The sequence below is a fragment of the Blastomyces gilchristii genome, assembly GCF_000003855.2.
Source record: "Blastomyces gilchristii SLH14081 genomic scaffold supercont1.3, whole genome shotgun sequence".
Taxonomy (NCBI): Eukaryota; Fungi; Ascomycota; class Eurotiomycetes; order Onygenales; family Ajellomycetaceae; genus Blastomyces; species Blastomyces gilchristii.
In genome coordinates, this window is record NW_003101680.1 from 3,038,268 (window position 1) to 3,060,794 (window position 22,527).

The 22,527-nt window shown below is 48.1% G+C and overlaps 7 protein-coding genes across 7 annotated transcripts; 4 read left to right on the forward strand and 3 right to left on the reverse strand.

Annotated features, from left to right (window-relative positions):
* Positions 1-4: 4 nt before the first annotated feature.
* Positions 5-3,547, forward strand: BDBG_02285 (uncharacterized protein). Its single transcript, XM_002627568.2, has one exon. It carries the CDS (start codon positions 640-642, stop codon positions 2,881-2,883), a length of 2,244 nt encoding a protein of 747 aa, XP_002627614.1. The 5' UTR covers positions 5-639; the 3' UTR covers positions 2,884-3,547.
* A 2,251-nt stretch (positions 3,548-5,798) lies between these two features.
* Positions 5,799-8,118, forward strand: BDBG_02287 (YagE family protein; the record flags this gene model as incomplete). The annotated part of the gene is made up of 4 exons (XM_002627570.1): positions 5,799-5,867; positions 6,014-7,568; positions 7,667-7,852; positions 7,955-8,118. 4 exons carry the CDS (start codon positions 5,799-5,801, stop codon positions 8,116-8,118), a joined length of 1,974 nt encoding a protein of 657 aa, XP_002627616.1.
* A 985-nt stretch (positions 8,119-9,103) lies between these two features.
* BDBG_02288 (AMP-binding enzyme) lies at positions 9,104-10,537 on the forward strand (the record flags this gene model as incomplete). Its single annotated transcript, XM_002627571.1, has 5 exons — positions 9,104-9,418; positions 9,494-9,758; positions 9,829-9,965; positions 10,018-10,140; positions 10,190-10,537. The coding sequence occupies 5 exons, from the start codon at positions 9,104-9,106 to the stop codon at positions 10,535-10,537; spliced, it is 1,188 nt and encodes a 395-aa protein (XP_002627617.1).
* Positions 10,538-14,720: 4,183 nt separating this feature from the next.
* Positions 14,721-14,867, reverse strand: BDBG_16536 (uncharacterized protein; the record flags this gene model as incomplete). Its single annotated transcript, XM_031724472.1, has 1 exon — positions 14,721-14,867. The coding sequence occupies one exon, from the start codon at positions 14,865-14,867 to the stop codon at positions 14,721-14,723; it is 147 nt and encodes a 48-aa protein (XP_031576988.1).
* A 1,377-nt stretch (positions 14,868-16,244) lies between these two features.
* On the reverse strand, positions 16,245-17,089 carry BDBG_02289 (uncharacterized protein; the record flags this gene model as incomplete). The annotated part of the gene is made up of 2 exons (XM_031720725.1): positions 16,245-16,698; positions 16,884-17,089. The coding sequence occupies 2 exons, from the start codon at positions 17,087-17,089 to the stop codon at positions 16,599-16,601; spliced, it is 306 nt and encodes a 101-aa protein (XP_031576989.1). The 3' UTR covers positions 16,245-16,598.
* On the forward strand, positions 16,257-21,033 carry BDBG_02290 (zinc finger protein 58). The gene is made up of 5 exons (XM_002627573.2): positions 16,257-17,037; positions 17,348-18,228; positions 18,438-19,005; positions 19,067-19,206; positions 19,276-21,033. Exons 3-5 carry the CDS (start codon positions 18,594-18,596, stop codon positions 20,065-20,067), a joined length of 1,344 nt encoding a protein of 447 aa, XP_002627619.1. The 5' UTR covers positions 16,257-17,037; positions 17,348-18,228; positions 18,438-18,593; the 3' UTR covers positions 20,068-21,033.
* On the reverse strand, positions 20,658-22,514 carry BDBG_02291 (2-polyprenyl-6-hydroxyphenyl methylase/3-demethylubiquinone-9 3-methyltransferase). The gene is made up of 2 exons (XM_002627574.2): positions 22,401-22,514; positions 20,658-22,260 (listed from the first exon to the last, which is right to left on the reverse strand). The coding sequence occupies exon 2, from the start codon at positions 22,200-22,202 to the stop codon at positions 21,072-21,074; it is 1,131 nt and encodes a 376-aa protein (XP_002627620.1). The 5' UTR covers positions 22,203-22,260; positions 22,401-22,514; the 3' UTR covers positions 20,658-21,071.
* Between the last annotated feature and the right edge of the window lie 13 nt (positions 22,515-22,527).

Genomic DNA, 22,527 nt, shown 5'->3' on the forward strand with positions numbered 1-22,527 from the left:
ATTATTGTCACGTACGGACCGTCTTGTCACCGTACCGCCCGTTCAACCTTCCCTTCCTCACCTCAACCTCACCTCACCCTCACCACAACCTCCAACCTCTTTCCATCACAACACACACACACACACACACTCTCTCTCTCTCTCTCTCTCTCTCTCTCTCTCTCTCTCTATATTTCCCATCCCTCTCTATCCTTCTCTCCCTCCTCTCTCTCTCTCTCTCACCCTCTCTGACTTTTGTTTCCTGTCGTTGAGAGGTTCCTCCCATTTCTTCTTCCTGATAATCTCTCAGACTGCGGCTTTCTCCCTCTTTCCCTCCCTCTCGGCTTCAACCTGACCCTCCTCAATCGCCGCTTCACATGGGTGAATCTCCACCCAGCTCCCGTCTTTCCTCCCATCAATAACTGGCCATGATATTCGTGCACCTCCTTCCACTCACCGGTCGGCTCTCGATCCCCTCTCTCCTTTTCGTCACCGCTCGATTCGACCCCAGCTCTAGCTTGTTCTGATGACGGAACTTTGCTCGATTGCCACGAACCTATTACTGACTCCCTTACCCGTCCACCCGGGCTCGACTGGCACCCATTCTATTCGAATTCACGATATCTCCGGCCTCCCATCGCTGTCAATCCCTTTCCCAAGATGGCGTCTCTCATAATTCCAGAGGGTGGCATATGCCTTCGGAGAGCAGACACACCTGGGGACGCCTCCTCTCCCGACCCCTCCAGCAAACCAAGCCAGATAATGCGGCTGAATCTGGCTCAGACCACCCTCGACGAACTCGTCCAGAGTCTGCGTAACGATCAAAAGGCCCGTATCCGTCTGGGAAAACACCAATCGCTCCACTACGGGAACAAGTCTCAGACCTTCTTCTCGTCGCCTGAAAGTCACCGTTCAGAAATTTACTGCTACTCTCCTTCATCTTCTTCGTCTTCTACAGCCAACAATGCTTATTTTACTGGCGTGCTCAGCCATAAACTGGAGGTGGAGAAAGCTCGTGAGGATACTGCTGCTACGGATGAAGCATTGGCCAATCTGGAGCAAAGACTGAGTGCTTTTGAGAAAGGGAAAGAATCTAGAAAAACACCCATGATCACAACAATTGACCAAATGAGGGCTCTAGGTGCCGGGGACAACCGCAGCGCAACCGGGAAGGAAGCGGCTTCATTGGCCCGCATGCCAAGAAGTAAGATTGATGTGGAAAAGGAGCGCTTTTTTCAGCATGCTGCCAATCGATCGAATTCCGCTAGCCCGGGCCTTCTTGGTGCACGTTCGCCAGCTGCTGCCACTCCTATGGCGCCTCCTAAATCAGCCTCTCTTCCCCAAAACAAAGACAAAATACGCCTCGAAGCTCTCCGTGTTCCCTTGACCCATCTGCTTGCTGTCCGCCCAGTTTCTGTCAGATTTTTAGCGCAAAAAACTAGATCGTCCCAGGAGGACTGTTTGGCCCTCGTACAGAAATATGGTGTCGAGAATAGATTAAATCGGGAAAAGTATGGCCTAAAAGACAAGGCGTACAAGGATCTTGATATCTGGGGGTTTCCGTACCCTTCGGAGGATGAGCGGCAGGAGGCTATCGAGAACGCCATTTCGGCCTTTGACCGAATGCGGATTTCACGCGCGGATAAGCTTTGGCAGATGCTGCTTCCAAAGGCTGAGAGGGGAAAGGGTAAAGTGTTATCTCGATTAAACCTACATACCGGCCCGATAGCCAAAAGCACCACCTCTCGAGTTAACGCTCAATCCTCTGAAGATGTATCGAAAGAAGGATATGGAACCGGCAATGAATCAGATCGGACGACCGGTGCTATAACCCCGAACCAGCAGAATGGTAATATTTCTGCGCGGTCAGGAAGTACAGCACAAAAGAAGGAGCCCGCAAATAAGAATGGGAATGCAAAACGTGCAGGCGCTAGAGCAAAAAATACTACATTGACGGGGAGAGTAACGAAGAAGACTGATAAGAAGACAGAGAAAAAATCTGCAGCGAAACCAGTTACAAAGTACAAATCTGCGGAGTTTGTACATGATTCAGATGAAGATACGGAAATGGCTGATTCCCCACCTCTGGGATCGTCCACGGCCCCCACGAGCGATACGGTAGCGAAGCAGAACCAGGCAGCAAGAGTCAACAAAACGTCCGTGAAGAGCTTTCCACCTTCAACGTCCACTACACCCAAGCCGGCCGAAGCAGAAAAGCCAGCCAAAGCGAAGTCTCAGTCCATGAAAACGATTCCCTCTGCTACAGCAACTACTCGTACAGCCAGCAACAGTTCTCCACAAAAACCTTCTCCACTTGGCTCATCGCCTCCCACGAATGCATCCGAGCTAGAAAGCGGAAGGCGATCCTCCAATACCACGCAGTCGTCCAGCTCGTCCTCTCCTCTTATGGTTCAACATTCCAGGGCGAAGGCCGCCTCTACTGTTTCTGGTATCCAGGCACCAAGTGCGGTAAATCGTGACCCAAAGCCAGCCTCAAGTACCCTGAAGCGCAAAGCCGAGACGGACCAACCGCCCTCACACCATCAAAATCATGAGCCAAACGGGATACGGCATCCAAAGCCCCGCCCCCATCCGCTTCAAACTCCTGCGACAAATGGCCGCTTCATGGAGCCGAAACGGCGCCGCCTCTCCAGCCCATCCAGCGGCAGCACTACAGGCAGCGCCTCACCGCCACGGAGCCTAGAGATACTCCGCCAACGGCTACGCGACAAAGCACTACAATTCAAGCGGTATTATGCCTCATATCGACTTCTACACCAGGAGATGACCAGCCATCCAGACCCACCGCCGAGCGAGATTGAGAAACTGGAGCGGCAGCATGAGCGGTTGCAGAAGATGAAGCAGGAGATTTGGGAAGAGGATCGGCGCTTGAGAACTGGATAACGAGCTTATTTGCTTAAAAGAATTTGTGCTTTTTATCGAATATCACACTCCTATATTTTTATTCGGTAAGCATTATCAATCATGAGGTGGCGCGGGCCCCGCGGTACGAATATCCTCTTGTTACTGCGGAGTGGCCATGCTTATTTATGTTCATTTATTGTTATCCTGTTATGGCTAATTGGGATTTTCTGGCTACCCTTTTTATTTTATTTTTTCTCCCGCGTAATATTCCTACACATACTGGCTAATATTAATATATATATATATATATATATATATATATATATGCCTTGGGTTCGTTTATGAGGAATGGCGTATCTATCTCATTTCTTTCTGTTTTTGGCATGTCAATTGGGAATGTATGTATGGGAATTAAATATTTTTGATTTTACTTATATAGCCAGGAAGGGTATTATATATTTGGCCATATATTTGATTCTTTTATCTACAAAGCATGTATGTAACATTGTTCTGCATCTCTCAGAAGGTGCCCAAACAATATAGGAACCTGGTATTGAATGGTGTCATCCAATAAACAATCCTCCTTCCTCAGCATTTCTACAGTTTGCCTGGCCCCAATTACATACATACAGCATACACTATTTACTCCAGCAATTCTGATAATGTATCCTCCCTCCTGCCCACTGCTACAGTATCAGCGTGCTACCGTTTATGTGCATCCACTTTCCCTCCCGATGAGGTTGTTCTGTGTCACCCAAGCCCAAGCCCCCCCCAGCCCGGCCCAACCCGCTGCCCGCGCCAATTCGCAAAGTAACGTAACAGGGTATATATACGGTACCAAGTGGGTGTTCGTTAAAATATGTTCGGGTGGTGCCGTTGTCAATACGGTAAGTAGATACAGCGGGGCACCACCTGAGTAGAGTAGGTAGAGTAGGTAGTTAGGGTGGCCCAGCACACTCAGCACACCAAAAACACCACACCACGCACCATGTAATAAAACCCACAACGACCCACACCCAGCCTGCTACTACTGCATGCATGGCTACGTCATTTACACCTCTCGTCTCGTCTCGTTGCACGGGAGGAGATGAGCTGAGATTGGGGGGGGGGAAGGGTCGGGGGGAAGAGTAAACTATCATGCTATAATATTGTTAACGACAATTACTTTTGCGATAACTAGTTAGTTAAAGTTGCTGGTGAGTCGGGGGAGAACTTCTGAGGTTCCACAGCTTGGTTTTAGGTTCCTGCGGACCGGCCGACCGACCAGATATGATCGATACTTATGAACCTAGATAGAACATCCGCCCATGGTGGATCTAACCTATATATACATGTATGTACATGTATGTACTGTACATTCATCCGGTCCATATAATAGGTTGGGTGTTGGGCAACAGGGCTTCCCTGGTAGACCCGGGCGGGCGTTCAGAGAGAGCTAGCTCTACGCTGCGTATATTCCCTGTATCTTGGTTTTTTGGATTGGTAACTTATCAAGCCCAAGGCTAGGCAAAGGTTCATGATTCATATGGATTAAAGCTGTACAGACAGGCCCTTGTTAGTCTATGGAACTTCCCCAACAAAAAATAGATGCGGAACATCCCACATCCCACGGATAATAGAATGATGTTGGTAGATAGTCCGTAGTTCTTCCAATGATGATGATGATGATGATGATGATTCTTTGCTGTCTTATCTTGGGGGTCATTGGTGGAGATTTGTTATGTGTAGCAGAACATTTGAAGTTGTACGGAGCATCTGTTTTAATTCCATGCCTGCTGCTGCTGCTGCTGCTGGCCCTACCCTACCAGTGGACCGCTAAGCTTGCCAGGGAGGGTTAATATGCATTCCTTTCCCCCGGGCTCTCACTAGTAGGGAGCTGTTTTACGCTGTACATATAACTATGTTTCTTCATCACGACGTTTGCTTTGCGCGGGGGGTAGGGATTTATATCTCCGAAGAGATGGAAAGGAAAAGTTCGCCCGTGTGTTTGCGCCAATGAGGGTTTGCTATAACTAGTTGGAGTGAGTCAAATGAAGAGAGGAAGAGAGAGAAAGCGAGAGAAAGCGAGCGATGGCTGTGAAACGAAGTTGGTGTAACTAATCAATCATTTGCAGGTGGGTTTGAGATCTAATCCCGATTTGCTCTGTCTGGTGCTCGTCACCAGACACGGGGATTTTGTCTTTTTTCTTTTCTTTTCTTTCTTTTTTTCTTTCCTTTTCTTTTCTTTTCCTCTTCTTTTTTTTTTCTCCCTTTCAAAGCACCCATGCTTGCGTATATGTACATGTATATTTCCCTCATAACATGAAGGGTAAATAGTATTTGTTTGCTATGGTATAGGAGTAACGATTAACGATTCTACATACTTCAAAGCATCGAAGTACTTTTAGAGATATTCGGGACTAACCGTCTTCGGCCTAGCGCCAATGCACGGCATCCAATGTCTAAAGAGCGTCATCAATGAAGTTGATTTTGATTGCGCCTTTAAGACACCAAGATCCAGGCCAGAGTCGAAATAAGACAAAAGCACAGTATTTGAAAGCTGAGAGGTATTCGACATTAACTTTGAGCTACTTACCGAAAATCGTTGGTTGGTTCCCTTCCTGAATTGGGTAACTTGCTTGAACGTTCCATCTTCCACACCCCTCCCGTTTGCAAGCCACCCCCTTGGACCTCTACAACAGCATGTCAATTTGGAGTACAGAGTAGCTGGAGTCAGCAATCTACGGACTGAAGAAGGAACAAGAGGGTAAAAAAAGAGGTGCTTTTTCGATAACGGCTCCCAAGTCTCCCCCTCTATCGGTTATCCCGCTTCGATTCTACTACGGCGAGCGGAACGTTAGGTTGATCTATCAGTCTAGGTGTTAGGGTTTGTTGTATGTCTGGGACTCCTTAGAGAGGGACATATATACTAGGTGCATACATCTTCGTGGACGGAATAGGACCATTCAACCACCATGTCTTACAAAGGTGGAGGAGCTAGCGGGAGCGGGAAGGGGAAAAGGGAACGCGGCCCTACAGTGCTGGTGAGTTATCTGGCTATTACGTTTCTCCCTTGGCTATAACTACCTAGGTACCTAATTGGCATTGCTTGACCTTGTGGACTGTCAATTCCATCCTGGCAGCTTATAAGAGAGACAGACAGAAGATTAACGAATGCGTTCTACGATAGGTCACGGACTCCCGCGACCCGGCATACAACCCCGGACGTGGCGACTCTCAAAATAACGCTTCCTCCCGCTTCATAACTGTCGATAACATTCTCCAGTACACATCTGATGTCCCTTCAATGCAACAGCGACAACCGCCCCCCGGTTTCCGAGCGCGACCTCGCTCGAGGTCGGGGGTGCTAGCAAGTGCCGCGGCATCAACTGATCTTAGGGGGTCCAGTAGCATGGACCCGAGGTTGAGAGCGGTGGGCAGACTGGCAGCGTTGCAACATTTACCACCACGATCAACTAAAGTCAGTGAGAAATTGGTGTTGCTTCCGGAAACAGTGACCGAGGAAGGAGAGACTGGGGAAGAGGAAGAGGAAGAGCGAGACGAAGGGTATGAAGGATTCGATGGTGCTGTAGATGAAGAACGTGGGCCACGGATACCGGCATCTGCAGCTGAAACAGCCCGTCGGATTGCTGCTAGTAAAAAACAAAAATTCCACAAAGCGCTCGGAGATTTCGATCAGGATAACGAAGCTTCGCCACTTCTAGCGGAGGAGGAGCGTCTGAAACGGCGTCGTGTTCCTCCTGAGAGAGCGAAGAGTTATGCGGAACGTTTGTCCAAGGCTCATCGTGCAAAGAAGCTCCCCCGTGTTACGGCCTATTGCACAGCGCAGGGCTACAAGATTAGTTCCACTGCTGCATTTGTGAAAGAGTATCATGGCTCGAGGACGAAATTGTATGATGACTGCCTGTATACCGCGTATCATTTGCCCCTGTTGCCTGGGAAGGGGGGTTATAGGATTCGGAGTAGCCCGATTCTGAAAAGTGCGGGCGGCAAAGCTGTTCTAGATGAGGAGATCGAGAGGAACGAGCGGAGGGATTACCATGATGAATACTATGCGGAGGAAGATGAACATTCCGTCAAAGCTCATGGGTTTGACGGTGCGGGATCCGAAGACCGGACAGCACAGCGCGAAAGCGACGGTGAGGGACGAGCGGAAACAAATGGTGTCACAGCCCATGAAGAGCAGGGACAACACAACCGCGCGGATAAGGATCGGAACGCAGCCAATCTACCCCCAGCAATTTCCGTAGCCAGGATCCCGCCCAATGCCTTGGCATTTGCAGAAATGTTCATCTTCAGCTATGGGGTTGTCGTCTTCTGGAACTTCACGGAAAGGGAAGAAAAGGATGTCCTAGCCGATCTCGCCTTCGCTTCGTCAGAAAGAGGGGGAGCCCCCATACCCCTGGCCACCGCGCCATTACCTGAGGAGGACTTTGAAACGGAGGAATTTCATTTCGAATACTCCGAGAAGATATCTCGACCCCGTGTGTACAACGACATGATAACGTTGCGCAGTGGAGGCCATATGATCAAGCTTGCCATTAGCCACGGGATAGCACAGAGCACGAAGCTGAGCTTCTTCGAGGAGGTGATGGCGAGGCAGATGGCTGAGGCGAAGGACGTGCCTCGAAGGCTGGCGCTGACGGGCCACCTAGGAATGAAAAGGGAGGAGGTATTTCGCATACTAGGGAAATTGTTTAGGAGTAGAGTTGAGGTGAATTTATGTAAGTTTGTTCCTGCCTTACTGCACGGTTCATGGATGGGTCGCACGTAATGGTCATTTTGAACGGAATATCTAACAAAAGGACCAACATCTCAATAGCGTCGAACATGCTTGACGTGCCTTCCTTTTTCTGGGATAGCGAACCTACTCTCCATCCCCTGTACATTGGCGTGCGGGAATACCTAGAAATCAAGCCTCGCATTCAAGTCCTGAACGAGCGGTGTAGAGTCTTCCTCGACTTGGCTGAAATCTTGTCGGATTCTATTGCGGATAGTCAAATGTCGCGTAAGTTCTTTGCCCTGGCAAAACCTCGTACCACTTTCACCCCATTTTTCAACAGCAGGTTGTCTTTCAATATGCATATGCTTAGAATATATCATCTTACAGGCCAAACATGGATCATCATCGTGCTCATCGGCATTTCGATCATCGTCACCATTTCGGAGGTTATCTTGCGCTTCGGTATGTTGTCTACACGCTCATCCACGACAGCCCAGCCTTCTCAGATGGTACACCAAGCATATGGCTACGGGCCTGCAAGCCTGTGCTAGCATCGTCGCCACCCAACATCAAATCTCGTTTGGCAAATTCAGCTCATCTAGAACGAGACGGCTATCGGTGGCTCCGTTTTGTTCTTTCAGCCCTACTTCAAAAGTAACTTCAGCTATGTGGCCAATATCCACTATCATACCCGAATAGCTGGAAGAGGGCCCTTGGTGGCTGTTTACTCCATACCAGAAAGCCTACCTACATCTGACATAACATGAGGGCGCTGGCAAAAGATTGCCCTCTAACAAATCCCATTTTGGGATCAGCCTTGTCGGAATTACCCGACATGCTACTCATCAGGGCGCAACATCCTACCTACCGGTTTTGTAGCAGACTTCAGCTATGCACCCTGTCGTTCCACGTGCATATTTTCCTGTATCTGACTTCAAAGTTGTCGGGTTACGATGTATGAATACCACGCAATATAGGAAGATATTTTCAAAATGCGAGCTAGATTTTATGCTTCGTATGTGTTATCTACCTATTTTCCTAAAGTTGAGAACATGCCCAGTTTCTTAATTGCTTTTTGAGTCTCATGGTTACTGGAATATTTGTTGGGGGAATCCAGCGCATATGTGAAAGAGCAATTATTAAAATCACAATTTTGATACAAGAAGCTTTTTCTATTTTTAATCTGCTTAACCCACTCTTTTATTACCCCGCGTTCTATTTCTGGCGCGGGCATAGCAAGCTTTTAACCTTATTTTAGGCGGCATTTTCTGGGCTGGGTCCAGCTCCAACATGGATTATCGGCGCAGATACAGCAAATGGAGGCTACGAGAATCGCTCCAAACAAAAATTGCTCTAAGATCACACACTCCATCAGTGTTTACTATTATCACTGTTTTGCAAGGATGGTTGCTCCACCTGCTGCGAGCAATATAAAGATGGGCAGATCACCCCTCTTCTCCCCGTTTCGCGTTGCCCGAGACGTGTTTGATTGCCCATCCTTATAGCAACTACAGCCTCGAATATCTAGACAGAAAAATGGTCCCTGATGTCTTTCCATTGCCTGGCGTTGTCCACGGCAATCGCGTTGTAGCTACCATCATCGAGACCCGAGCGAAAGCCGGCGCCAACACGCAGCCCTGGGTCTCTGTCCCGATCGATGACAATGACATTTCTTCCGGGTACAGAGATGTCAGTTTCCAACAACTGAACAATGCGGCAAACCACGCAGCTCGATGGCTAAGTCAAGCTCTTCCAGCTACGTCGGAACCCTTTCAATATTTCGCCTACGCCGGCCCCAAGGATCTGCGGTATCCGTGCCTCGCAGTCGCAGCGGCAAAGCTTCAGAAAGTGGTATTTTGTTTTGAGAGAACATGTTTAGCAATCACTGGGAAAATATGTAGCAAAGATAACTAATTAAGAATACAGATGGTTCTTCCATCGCCGCTGCTCACACTGGGGGCTCAGCTGCGGGTTCAGGAAAAGACAAATTGTAAGCTATACCTCCGGCCGTCGGAAATGGCTGGGCCAGCCAGTAATATTCTGCGAAACGCGCCTCATGTTGAACAAATTACGGCCTCTGGAATTGAGGAGTTTTTCCGGGATGATGAAGCAGACCCTATGGTTTATAGTAAGACATGGGATGAAGGAAAAGAGGATCCTTGGCTGGTGTTCCATACCTCGGGAACGACAGGTATATTTTATTTTTCGATGGTAGTTTTGTTTTGGGATGATCATAGACTAACAACAATATGTTCTTTAAGGACATCCAAAGCCGGTGACATATTCGCAACAGATGATGGCCACCCCCGATACCGCGGCTTCTCTGCCAGATTTTAAACCAAGCCAAATTCATCAATCGGCTCAAGCACGATACTACACACCTTTGCCCGCTCTGCATGTAAGTTATGTCTTCTGACCAGCTTTCCTTTCCAATATTTGGGTACTTACAGACGCAGTTCATAGGCATGTTCGTAACTCTTGGCCTGACTACTGGCCACCATACAACATGTGTAGTTGGGCCTCCCATTCCCCCAAACCCCAAACTGCTGATCAATATTATCCGCTACAGAAAGGTAGCTGGTGTCCTTCTGAACCCTGTGCTTATTGATCATCGGCCGCAAGGATGACTATGTCTATCTAGTGCATGGGGATGGAATCCACGCTGCCCTCCTGGAAGAAGAAATCGTCGCGCATCCGAGCGTCAAGGCAGCGGTTATTGGCGGCTTTGGACGTCCGGTCCCTGTTCTTCTGGTGGAGTTAGTCCCCGCTGCGGAGGCGGATGATGTTGATGCGCTGAAAAGGAGCCTCGAACCCTATATTGAGAAAGCCAATGTGCATTGTCATGACGTTGTGAAGCTTTCCTCTGAGCGACTGATCGTTGCCAAGAAAGGGAAACCGTTTGTCACGACACTTAAGGGAAATGCATTGAGGTTGCAGACTTTGGAGCTGTATGAGGAGGAAATGCATTGAGGTTGCAGACTTTGGAGCTGTATGAGGAGGAAATACCAGCTCTGTTTGATTAGGGTCTCTGTCTTCTACCGGCTGATGTGTTTAGTTTAGCTGGGATAAATTACATATTTATAAGTATGATTATCCGCAAATTTGCAGCTATTTACAGAAGAAAGACAGCCTTGTGCTCCGTTTCAATTGGAATGGGGTGTGTTGGATACCTGGCAAAGTGTTTATAGATAGGAGGTTTCGAGTTCCTTGCCAAATAGTTCATGATTATTGAATTATACCGGTGAGTGAGTTAAATTCCACTGGTTGATTATTACAACGATGGTTTGCTATATACTTTGCATACCCTAAAGAATCGGTTAATGGACTAGAAAATACAAATTTCAGGAGAGGCAAAAAGCTTTAAGAAGTGAAGCATTTCATCTTTGAGTGTGTTAAGGCTTTGCGTGGATATCTTTTGTGCCTTGTCCTGTCCATGTACATGTACATACATACATGTACTGTACATACATAACTTTGACTTCGAAAGATCATCTTAATGTATTCTTTCTGATCAGCGCTCTACACTAGTTACAACATACCATACTAAAGAATGCCCACAGTTTAGTCAAACCTTCCAAACCCAAAGCCCCTACTATAATAATACCCTTGAAATATAGGTAGGCATCAGCGTCCTTCTCGCCGTAACTGAACACACAAGCTCGTGCCAACAATCTCCTTCAAAGGGCTGCAACCCTGGGCCCTCTGGCCCCTCCCTCGACTCCAACGGGAATTGGAAATCAACAATCTGGTGAAACGAGGACCTTATCCCCGATCCGTGCCTAGCCCTGTCGCACCTGTCGCACCAAGGTTGAATGGAAGTGTGCTATGGAAGCCATGGAAGTCGTGGAAGAATTATGGAAGGACAGTGGAAGGGCGGTGGAAGCAACCGTCGAAGCATCCTCACCAATCAAAAGTGCGGAGAGAAGTGGACTGGGTAAGTTAACTAGGCTGGAACCAGAGTTCTGCCACACCTTTTTTCTCACGAGGAGGCGGTTCAGGCTAAACTTAACGACAAGACTCGTCTAGCAACAACAGCAGCAACTACTCCGTACTAGTGATGGAAATGCGTGTGAACCAGTTAACTAATAACTGCTCAAGACTCGGGAGAGGGGCTATAAAGGACTATTGGGCCTTTGAATTAGCTAATTAGTAGTTCTCATTTGTTCGGAGTTAGGGCGCTTTGCCGGCGCTTTTCAGATTTTCGGGGAGAAGTGAGAAAAGGTGGTGGTGACACCCAACTGATGCAGAGAAAACATTTCGGCTTTTGAAGTCTTGGGAGGGAGAGTTTTTGGTATGTAGCTGGATGAAGCTATTTTCTCTCTCAAAGGCGATGTACTTGGCGACTTTAAGTTAGAAAATATATACCTACTTCGAAACTCGGTTGAAATTTGCCATAACTGCATTCATCAACTATCAACCCAATTGACTCGAGCATTGGCAAAACAACCTGGCGCGAAGGGGGGGGGGGGAAGAGAGAGAGCAAAGAAAACCACCGTCCTACGCATGTGACGGTCTGGGTGCTGACTCTGGCTGGATAGGTTGTTTGTACTGTAAATAAGGCCAGTATACTCTGTCACATCGTAGCAGCCCTATGAGGTGAAAGCGAAGGACCAAATCGAGACAGATAGCCAGAGACGGAGCGGGTCTCTGGCCAGGCCACATATAGCGAAGTCTGAGTGTGTCGACTTTTTTTTTTTTTCCAAAAAAAAAAAAAAAAAAAAAAAAAAAAAAAAAAAAAAAAAAAAGGCCCTTAGGTATCTTCAACCCCCGCTCTCGAAGCTCCCCCCGCGCTCTCCACGTACATAGTACATTACATCTTCGGCAATGTACTGAGTAAGAGAGCTATGAGTGCGGAGAAACCCGGTCTTCAGACGGGAGGAAAGTATTTATGTGCGGTGGCACCTACGTACATACGTATACGTCCCTTTCATCAAGCAAATGAGGGAATCAAAAAAGGAGAGGGGAAGAAGAAAAAGGAGCTATTGCTATCTCACGTAAGAAAGTTGCAGGGCTCCAAGGAATCAATCGCTGGTGCAGATCGATCCAATAGTGAATGAGTCGGTTTGGCGATTCTATCATACTGATTGATCACAACTTCCAACTCCGGCCCCCTTCCACCCTTCCACACTGTTGAGCTATATAAGAAAAGACAGAAAGAAAGGGGAATAATAAGCAAATAAGCAGCCCCGCTTTTGCCATCCATCCATCCATCCATCCATGATGCATGCAGCGGCAATGATGCCGAAGGGATCGGCTTCTGAACCAGGCTTTAAGTGATTTGCTCCTTGTCATCATTGCCCTTTTTTCTTCTCCAAGAAAACCAACTTCCGCTATCAATTGTCCGGTTGGCTCACGCTCACAGGCCTAACTAGCTACACCGTACACATAACCTCTAGTTAATTTACCGACGTGGCGCGGAGATAAAAACTGGAATACATGATAATGACAAGGGTTGGCGAACATCTGTCACACCTGCAAGGTCCACGGGCAACTGACTATACTATGGGATGGGAGATGGGAGAACAATGGGGGCGATGATCGCGGTGGGATCTGATCTGGCCCGGTGCAACTGAGGCGTGACTTCTAAACTGCCATACCCTACTCCGTACACGATACATGTGAGATGCTTGTGATGAGGTACATAGGTACTGTACGACATAAGGGAAGAATAATGATGTCTAGAGCGATTGTCTGTGCCGGTGAAAGGAACCAGCCAGTTACATTGTATGTATGTAATGTACATGTATGTACAGTACCCAGCTATACGATCCGATCAGTAGAATACATACATACATACAATACCTACCGAGGCAAGCTATTATTATGTCTTCATGTTCAAGTTTCTGCTGAACAGACTTGTTAAATAAAACCGTATCGCACATGGGGCCCGAAAAAGTCTAATTTATCCTTCTAGTACAGATTGACCATGTCCTTGTGTGGAATGATACGGGGTGAGCATTGGCTCCTGCGCGCGCGCGCGTGTGTGTGTGTGGTGATTGTTCCATGGCTGTTTTAATCTGCATTGCATTTCGGGGGAAGTTAGGGGCAGGGAGGGGCTGGTCTCAATTCCATAGGCACAGGCGGTGGAATGCGCCACGTCCAAGCAAAACAAGACTCATGGATAGCACTAGAATATTTGGGATGTCACGATGAGTGGGAGCGAGGTGAATTGATTCCTAATAATGATAATAATAGTCACATATGTCGAGCGTTGGGAAAACGGAGGGGGGGGGGGGGCGCCGTATTGGTATTTTTTCTTTTTTTTCTTCTTTCTCCGCACTTTCGAGGTTACACACGGACACGGACACGGACACGGACACGGACAAGAATGGCCTGAGTACGGAGTAATAAGAATACAAAGGGGAAGAAAAGAAAAGAGTAACTTACGCTGCAAAGCTTCACGGAAAAAAAAGGGGGGTCGGAGAAATCTGTGCGAAGGGACAGAAACAAATCAATTTTTGTATTATTGACAAGGGGGTCTCTCTCTCTCTCCTAACACCATGCAACCATGCAAGTCTAAAACAAGAATAAGAAAAATAATAAGGCTGTAACTTACAAGGAAGACAGGGAGGGAGTTACCAGCCTTTGGGGAGGGGGAGAGATGAACCAATAGGCTGGCAGTAGTTAGTAGAGAAAGCCAACACCAACCCGCTAGTTAAATCAACGCAACATAAAGCTAGGCGCTAGAAGAATGTTAGAATGTTCTGCAAGTCCCCGTCCCCAGATCTTTCTAGAGCCTTTCTAGAAGCCGAGATTTGACGGGGTCGTGTTGTGGTGTAGTTTTGTGTTAGTCAGTGGCTTCTTTTTACTTTGGCTGAGGATCCACTGCATCTCTTTTTTCTTTTTCTTTTTCTTTTTCTCTTTCTCTGTTGCACAATTGTGGCATCGTTACTTGTAGAGAATGTCTATGCATCCAAGGGACCCCGTCATCGGCTTTCTTACGGGTCTACTCACATGGGCAGGCATGCGTCGGTCAGTGCTCCGTTCTAGTTATGCAAAGAAATGCTTTCAAAATGGGCGGCGGCTTGGAAGAGGAGCGCGAAATTCTATTCTTCTTCTTCTTCTTCTTCTTCTGTCTTTTTTTGTACCCTACCTCCTGAAGTGGTACGGACGGGGCCAGCATAGCATCCATTATTAGCATGTCCACCATGTCTCACAGAATTTTAAAAAAACTGAAGTCACCCAAAAACCCAACAAGCATGATGTCGTGTAGAAGAAGAACTGTAACCTCAACCGCCGCCCCAATAAAAGCATGTTGAGAGACCTTTATTATTGTCCTTTTTTCTTCTTCATGCTTCATGCCCCCCTTGAAATTCGCACAACCCTCTTGTCGCTTCAATGCTTCAATGGCGAGAGAGGAGTGAGAGTGAAGTCCTGATATTCCCCCGTCCCCAAGAGTACAACACGCCGGTATTATTTCAATCTGCTGATGATGTCTTACATACACATGGATCGTCACTCGTAAAACTAATTTAGTATTGTTCTCGGAATAACTCCAGGAATATCGACTAACGCAATAGAGGAATAGGGATAGGAGGGGGAATTGGGAATTGGGAATTGAAAGCGTCCTTTGTTGTGACGCTTCCCTGTCGAATAATGATCCATTTATTCATATCCATCGCGAGTCCCCTTTTTCGCAACTTCGTGGGTTTTGTTTTCCAACTACGGAGTATTCTGCATAGGATTTGATTTGTTATGTGCCCTTGTCTTTTTTCACGGGAAAGGGCCGCTTTGATCAACACCGAGCACTGGCTCCACTCGCAACTGAAAATGCCCTGTCGGTTGGCGACGTACACATACACCCTTGCAACTTGCCTGCAGGGGGGGGGCAGGGGGGAAAACTTATTAGAAGTTAGAAGGAAGGAAACAGGAGGGCAGGGCCCATTAGTGATCCTCATTTCGAGGCGGTGCGCCACGATAAACTTTTGAGACAACTGGCCCTAACTAACTAGTGGTTGGATGGTGCGGGTTTCCTTTTTCCTTTTTCCTTCGAGAAGATTGCCTAGTGCAATTAGCGAGGTAGGTAACTAGCTTTAAAAAAAAGAAAAAAAAAAGGAAAAGAAAGACCCCCTTGAGTAGAAGTACAGAGTACAAGATGCGAACAGAAAGGGTGTGTCATGCAGGTCAAGAATAACCCGTCGTGGCTTTCTAGGGAGGGGTTGTTTTGGGCTGCACTGTCCGGCGTCAGTCAGTCCCTCAGGTGGCTGGGGCAGAGCATTGGATCATGGAATAATAATAACTAATGTTGGCCCCTCGTTTGATGTCTCGTCTAGGGATCCGCTCTCCTGCATTTCGAATACGCATGAGGGTAGTTAACTAGTGGTTAGGCCACGAGAAAGCGTATGACCCGACTGCTGCTGTTACACGGCTCGGAGTGTGTATACACACTAAGGATAGGGGTGGTTTGGGGGTTGCATAGGCAATTCCACCTCGTGAAAAGGAGAGTAAAAACGATAGGGGATTGCTCTGCGCGCAGGTGGATGTTGAAGGCAAAGAAAGATATGGATGACCGCAGAGGAGTTGCTGTGTATCCTGGTAATTAATGGCTGGCGATTGGCGTATTGAGTACCAGCGCAGTAGTAGTACTATGCGTAGTCAGTTATATGACCTAATATTACTATCATTCTGGCACTCAAGCGAGCCGCAAGCGGGTCGTTAGTAGAAGTTAACAGAAGAAGAAGAATGATAATAATAATAATTAACTTGGACATGGCTGAAGGGGACGGACGCCCTCTGTCTGACCCACAGGCCACACCGACCGCGACAGGGCGATTTTCATCTGGATTTACAGCGTACGTAACTTTCAGATTATTATTAGTTACACGACGAGATCTCTGCCTGGGGCGCAGGGCGGGCCCTCCTCTCCAAACATTCATTCTTCCAGAATCTTTCTGGTGCTTCTTTTCCGTCCGGGGCTTGTGTTTTGGCGCGCGGCGGTTGCTAACTCGTTGCCAGCTAGCTGGGTGGGTTTTGGCGGGCTTCAAGTTAAAGTATTTAGTTAAAAGGGAGCTTAAGGCTGCTTGCTGCTGGGTTAGTCAACTCTCGCCGCTTGCTGCTTCTGCTGCTTCTGCTGCTTCTGCTGCTTCTGCTGCTTTTGCTGCTTTTGCTGCTTCTGCTTCTGCTGCTGGTTGCTGGTGCCGTTTCATAACATAACAAGACATACATAACAAGACATAACATAACAAGACAAGACCGAACAACCTTGGGAAGAGAGAAATTATATCTGCGATTCCCCCCCAACCAACCCTTTGACACACGCCCTCAACAACCACCGCCACGCCCTAGTTAGTACCCAACTTTGACTCGACTTACTTACTCCCATCTCATCTCCATTCCCAGCTCTGTCTCTTTGGCTTGCGATATATTCCCTGCCCTGTCACTCCTTGTCCTTCCTGCTCGCTCAACTCTATCTATCCCACCTCTCACCGTTCCCGGACAGCTACTGCAGCAACCTTGCCGCCTTGTTCCTGGTGAGTCCGTCCCCTCAATCCATAAGCTAGTCGTCAAAGCCCTTGTTGTCATTGCGGGACCTGAATGGGTCATCTCTACCTGTTGCTCGTCTGTGTCTGAAATTTTTTTCTCTTTTTTCTCTCTTTTCTCTCTTTTTTTTATTTTTGCATCGACTTTGTTGGAGTGGGGAGTGGTTGGTTGGAATCTTCGACTGCTGCCCCATTTGCAACTCAGATATCGGTGCCTGACGGTGTGGCTATGCAATGGCCCTATGCTTAATTGTCTGATCGATATTCATACTCCCTTTGCTAACCTCATCATCGCAAATAGTTTGACATAGAACGTCCAAGTGATCCAATTTCGCTGTTTTCCTTTCTGGGCTTTTTGTATCCTCCTCCCTCCCTCGAACAACGACGACCGCTGCTATTCTTTCTACCTTCCATCCGCGACATACCACATCAATCACTACAAGGGGCAACCGAGTTGTAACAAGACGAGAGATATTGGGGGAAGAATTTTTGCCATCAGAGTGCCCAGTCGCTCCAGTGAACGAGTTTCTCTGTCTTCCCTGTCTGTCATACCTTCGGATCCTTCCCCTCCCCGCAATTCCATCCACGGAGTTTTTTTTAGAGACACAAAACGGTCTTTGAAAACGCCCGGATAGTCTGCTTAGCAATCGGTCTTTGCTGTGGCTGCATCGCGTGCCTCTTACCTCGGCTTTTATCTACCTGGAGAAATCTCAAGCTCAAGTGCTATCTGCGGATACCCGTCTTCCCCAAGCGTGTGTGACTTTGCGTTGAGCTACTGGCTTGATTGCGACCCTTGCGCTCGCTTCCGTATCTCTGCCGTAGGGTTGTGACAGTCAGGACAGAGAGATTCTCCTGTTCATTTTTGTGTGTTTCCATACGCGGGAGACTCTGCTTGCCCGCTGGCTACCTTTACCTCTCCAGAACACATTATTCCCCTCATTACCCACGCCCAGTATCGAACCGGATACTACACGAACGCCACGGCATATATTTATATGAATCCAAGTGTCTTCCGTGCGCTGAAATCGGTCCTCTCCCCCGACGTAAATCCTCATTGACTAACTTGCGATTGATCCATCCATTCGCGTTTTGCCGACCCCGCCTTGGTTTACTGGACATTGGCGCTGACCTCTCGCTGATCGATCGTTGTACGCTTCTAGGATTTAATAGTTCTGATAGAAGGTGTGTGTTTTAGTGTTTGCATATTAGTTTCCTCTTGCTACCCTATATTCTTTTTATATACCCGTTCGTGTCAGGCTAGAAGAATTCACTTTCGAAATTCGTCTACTCTTGGGTTGACCCCACCACCGCCTTTTCCGCGCATTTCCCATCGAACTGACTTTTTGCTCTCCATCCTACTACGTTTACTAACATAATATCTCCATGTATAGGAAGTCATTCTTTGAGGGAATTGATTCTTTATTCAAAGATACTTGTCCCAACTATAGTTGAGGAAGCTTTGCGAGACCCTTGTCGACAGACAGCCTCTGCTTCTCAACCCGCTTTATTCTATTTTACTTTCAGTTAAATGATCACAGGCACCGACTATGGATATCACAAACATTCTAAACGAGAAAGGAACCGCCGCCGCTGCCGTCGCCAAAGCCCAGTTACATCAACACTTGACCCAGGGAACACACATAAAATCCCAAACGCCGTCCGAAATGGGCTCTGAAAACGGAACGTCCCAGAATGGAGACCAGTCGAATATCTATCCCCCTACCTCGCAACCCCACTCCCACCTAGCAGGTATCCCTCAATATCATCCTCCATCGCAGGGTGCCGGTGGCGTTCCGGCTGCTCGTTCTGATTTTGTTCAAGCCGATCAGGGAGATGTCAAGTATCTTCCGAATGCCAATACCGGACGCGGAAGAGCAAGCGGAGAACCTGCGCCCAAAACATTTCATTGTTCGACATGTGGGAAAGGATTTGCGCGGCGGAGTGATCTCGCCAGACATGGTAAGATCAGTAATATAACCTCCTGGACCACAAATGATTTGACATCTGACTTATTCATTAGAGCGGATCCATAGCGGAATCAGACCTCACGTATGCGACTGGCCGGGCTGTGGGAAGCAATTCATCCAGCGTTCTGCATTGACCGTCCATACTCGAGTCCATACAGGCGAGAAACCACACATGTGCGACAGGTGTGGCAAGGTAAGAATAAATTGCTTTTTTCAGAAATATTATGCTAATGAGCCGCGCTAAGGGATTTTTATACTACAGCCTTTTAGCGATTCAAGCTCCCTTGCAAGACATCGCAGAATACATTCGGGAAAAAGGCCTTACAAATGCCCATACGCGAACTGCCAGAAAACTTTCACGAGGCGGACTACTTTGACGCGGCACCAAAATCATCATACCGGTACGATTGAGGAAGCTGCCGCTGAAACTGAAGCCAACCTGCGGCAGAACAAAGAACGAGTTATTCGTCCGCCCGATGGAATTTACTCAGAGACTGGGTCAACCCACTCAACACCATCTCCCGGTCAGCGCCATTCTCTATCTCCCGGGAATGAATTACCGCCAATGAATCTACATCGCCAGATGGGCGATTACTATATGGGGAATAATACTTCGATTCCTCCACACCTACGAGGCGACTTCCAGCAACCCAGCCCCCGAGCATCTCCATCTACCTCATCACCTCCGGTTTCTACCTACAATAACGTTCCCCATGCTCGACCTTCGCTTACCTCCCACCCAAGCGGCTACGGACCACCGCAGCCTCTTGAACCTCCAGCCAACAGCGATCCTCGCCCCAATAGTGGATCTGGAAGTCCGCATATTTCGAGCATGGGATGGGCGTCTCCAACGCTTAACAGCGTCGGCTCGCCAGCCTCAGCCTCAGCAACGGAATATTCATACCCGGAACCGTCCGGCCCCCCTTACTCAGCGCACATGCCGCCCCACATGTATTTTCCCAATTCAACAATACGACGACCGCAAAGCACAGAACCAGAGAACTACGAAATGAAACCTAAATTGAACGGGGATTCATGGACTACCCCTGTTTGACCGTGGCTGTCGACAAGTGCATTAATTGTTCTTCCTTTCGCAACAACTGTTTTATTCCCATATGGTTAATTATTTCACTTCCTAATTTTCCCCTCAATTTATAGATACCCCACCGTGATCTCACGAACATGAAAACGGGTCAATTTCGCGCTGTATGAATACACTTTATCCCACCAGACATACTTTTTTAATCGCTATTACGTCTTTTTTTTTCGTCCCTTGTTCCCATTTTCCTCTCAATACTTTGCTATGTTGCTATCTGCTATCTGCCAGGTCTTCATTTTACCTAATATCTTTGCCTCTTTCATGCGTCAATACCTCATTAATTGTTTTTGTTTTTGTTATATCTCCCACCTCTTATAGAATATTTACTGTGTTCTGCAGGCAGTGTACGGGCAGTGGATGGAACGGGAACAGGGGCATCGTCAACGCTGTAGCACAGCAATCGGAGTATGGAAGGGACTCTCGGGTTTCCAGTTGTACTTGGGGGTTGCTTTGGGATTTGATATAGGGGTGTTTATGACTCTTGAGTTGACACCCGGTTGCATGGAATTGAGTTGGGATCACCACAAAAAAGCTAAAAAAATACATATCGCTATGCCCGTTTGATTTTTTTGATTTACATAGTTTTCTTTATATCACAACAATAGATATCAGTTTGTTTGCTTATTTGTTGATGTGTATGTTAGCTAGGGTACTTTCTACTAAAAGGTGATTTTTGTAAATCGGCCCTTATTACCTCGAGCATGTTTAAATACCGCCGCTTTTCTGAATCCTGCATGAAAAATGTCGATTCGCTTTCCAACCCACGCACTGTCATCTGGGGAGATGGCAGTGGGCCACAATATGTCTTCCATAATTTGCTGCGATCTGTACGTAATGAACATATCTTGTGTGGTCCAACCAGCTAAGAGAGTCTTCCAAAATTCATATAATAATACATTGCTTAATATAATACATAAAAAGTTTAATACATATCAGAAAATGATGGCGAAAGTCCTCTTTTAAAACCCCCTCTGCACCGCCCAGAAATAATTCCCCAACTTCTCCGTCCCAGGAATCTTCTTCCACCCCAACCCCGGAAAATACATCGCACCCACACACTTCCACCTCACCCCACCACCATCACCACCAACCCCATCAATCTCCCTCAACCCCTCCCCAACCCAACCCCTCAGCTCCCCATCATTCACAAACTTCCCCCACTCATGCGTACCCCTCGGCACCACGCCGATCGGCCACGGCGCCTCCGCGATGACCTGATTGATGATGTAGGAGGGGATGGTGCGCGCGATCGTCGAGCCGACCAGCCAGCCGCCCGGCTGCAGGAGTTGGAGGCATTTTTTCAGGAAGGAGCGCGGGGAGGAGGTTTGCGGGTTGACGTGCTCGAGCACTTCGAAGAGGGTTATTATGTTGAATTTTTGGGGTGGGGGGGATTGGGCGGGAGAGGGGGAGGGTGAGGGCGAGGGCGATGGCGAGGGGTTATGGAGGAGCGCTTCCAGGCTTGTATTCTCGTATCTGAACCGGCCTGATTGGAGATGGGAGTAGACGAGGGGATCGGCGCGGGCGTGTGCGGTTGCGATCTTTATCATTACTGGGGATGGGTCGATGGCTAGGATTGAGGAGGCGTGGGTTACGGGGGATAGGGATGGAGCTGTGGTGCTTGGATTCGTGCTGCCTTGGCTTGCGCTGGATGCCGGTGGGATTGTGCGGGCGAGCGATTCGGCGAAAATGCCGCCGCCGCAGCCTATGTCTAGGTATCGGAGGCCAAGGGGGCCTGTTGTGTTTGTGTTTATGTTTATGTTATCTTCTTTGTTATTGTGAGGGTTGGATGAGGAGGATGAGGAGGGCGAGGGAGAAGAGCGTGGATTGGATTCGGCAATGCAGGACGCTATGAATTCATGGCGTAGCGGGTTCATGAGGTGGAGGATGCGCGACGGGCCTAGAGGGTCCCACCAGCTGCTGGCGAGAGACGAGAAATGAGTGATTTCATCTGAAGATATGGAGGAGGCGGTTGAGGAGTGGTGTCGGACTCTGTCGACCTGTTTGGTGGTGGTGGTGCGCCTCAGACCATGGCGGAGGAGGGTAATGTTCCGCGCAGCAGCTGCAGAGGACCAGAGGCGGTTGAGCACCATTTCTCTGTGGCCGTACAGAATGGTCTTTTGCGCCGGATAGGATGGGATGAGGAGAGTCCTGGGGAAGTTAATTAGCTTGCGATATCCATAGGTTATTTATATTCAGGATGAAGCACGGGAGTATGGTTGAAGCCGCAATTGTGATTCTACGACTACTGGTCCGCAAGTTGGAGACCCAGGAAGAGCGATATCACATACCTCTACGGAGTAGAAGCGCAGTGTTCCCACTCAGAGTATAAGTAAGAACAAGGCCTATTAGTTCACGGCGGTCAATTGCTGCTCTCCGCAGTCTAGTCTCCGGTCTTGAATCTTGCAATATTTGACA

Coding starts and splice junctions, on each gene's coding strand:
- BDBG_02285 (XM_002627568.2), top strand. CDS start 640: ATGGCGTCTCTCATAATTCCAGAGGGTGGCATATGCCTTCGGAGAGCA.
- BDBG_02291 (XM_002627574.2), bottom strand. CDS start 22,202: ATGGTGCTCAACCGCCTCTGGTCCTCTGCAGCTGCTGCGCGGAACATT.
- BDBG_02290 (XM_002627573.2), top strand. CDS start 18,594: ATGGATATCACAAACATTCTAAACGAGAAAGGAACCGCCGCCGCTGCC. Junction 19,006..19,066: donor GAGTGATCTCGCCAGACATG/GTAAGATCAGTA, acceptor CTTATTCATTAG/AGCGGATCCATAGCGGAATC. Junction 19,207..19,275: donor TGTGCGACAGGTGTGGCAAG/GTAAGAATAAAT, acceptor TTTATACTACAG/CCTTTTAGCGATTCAAGCTC.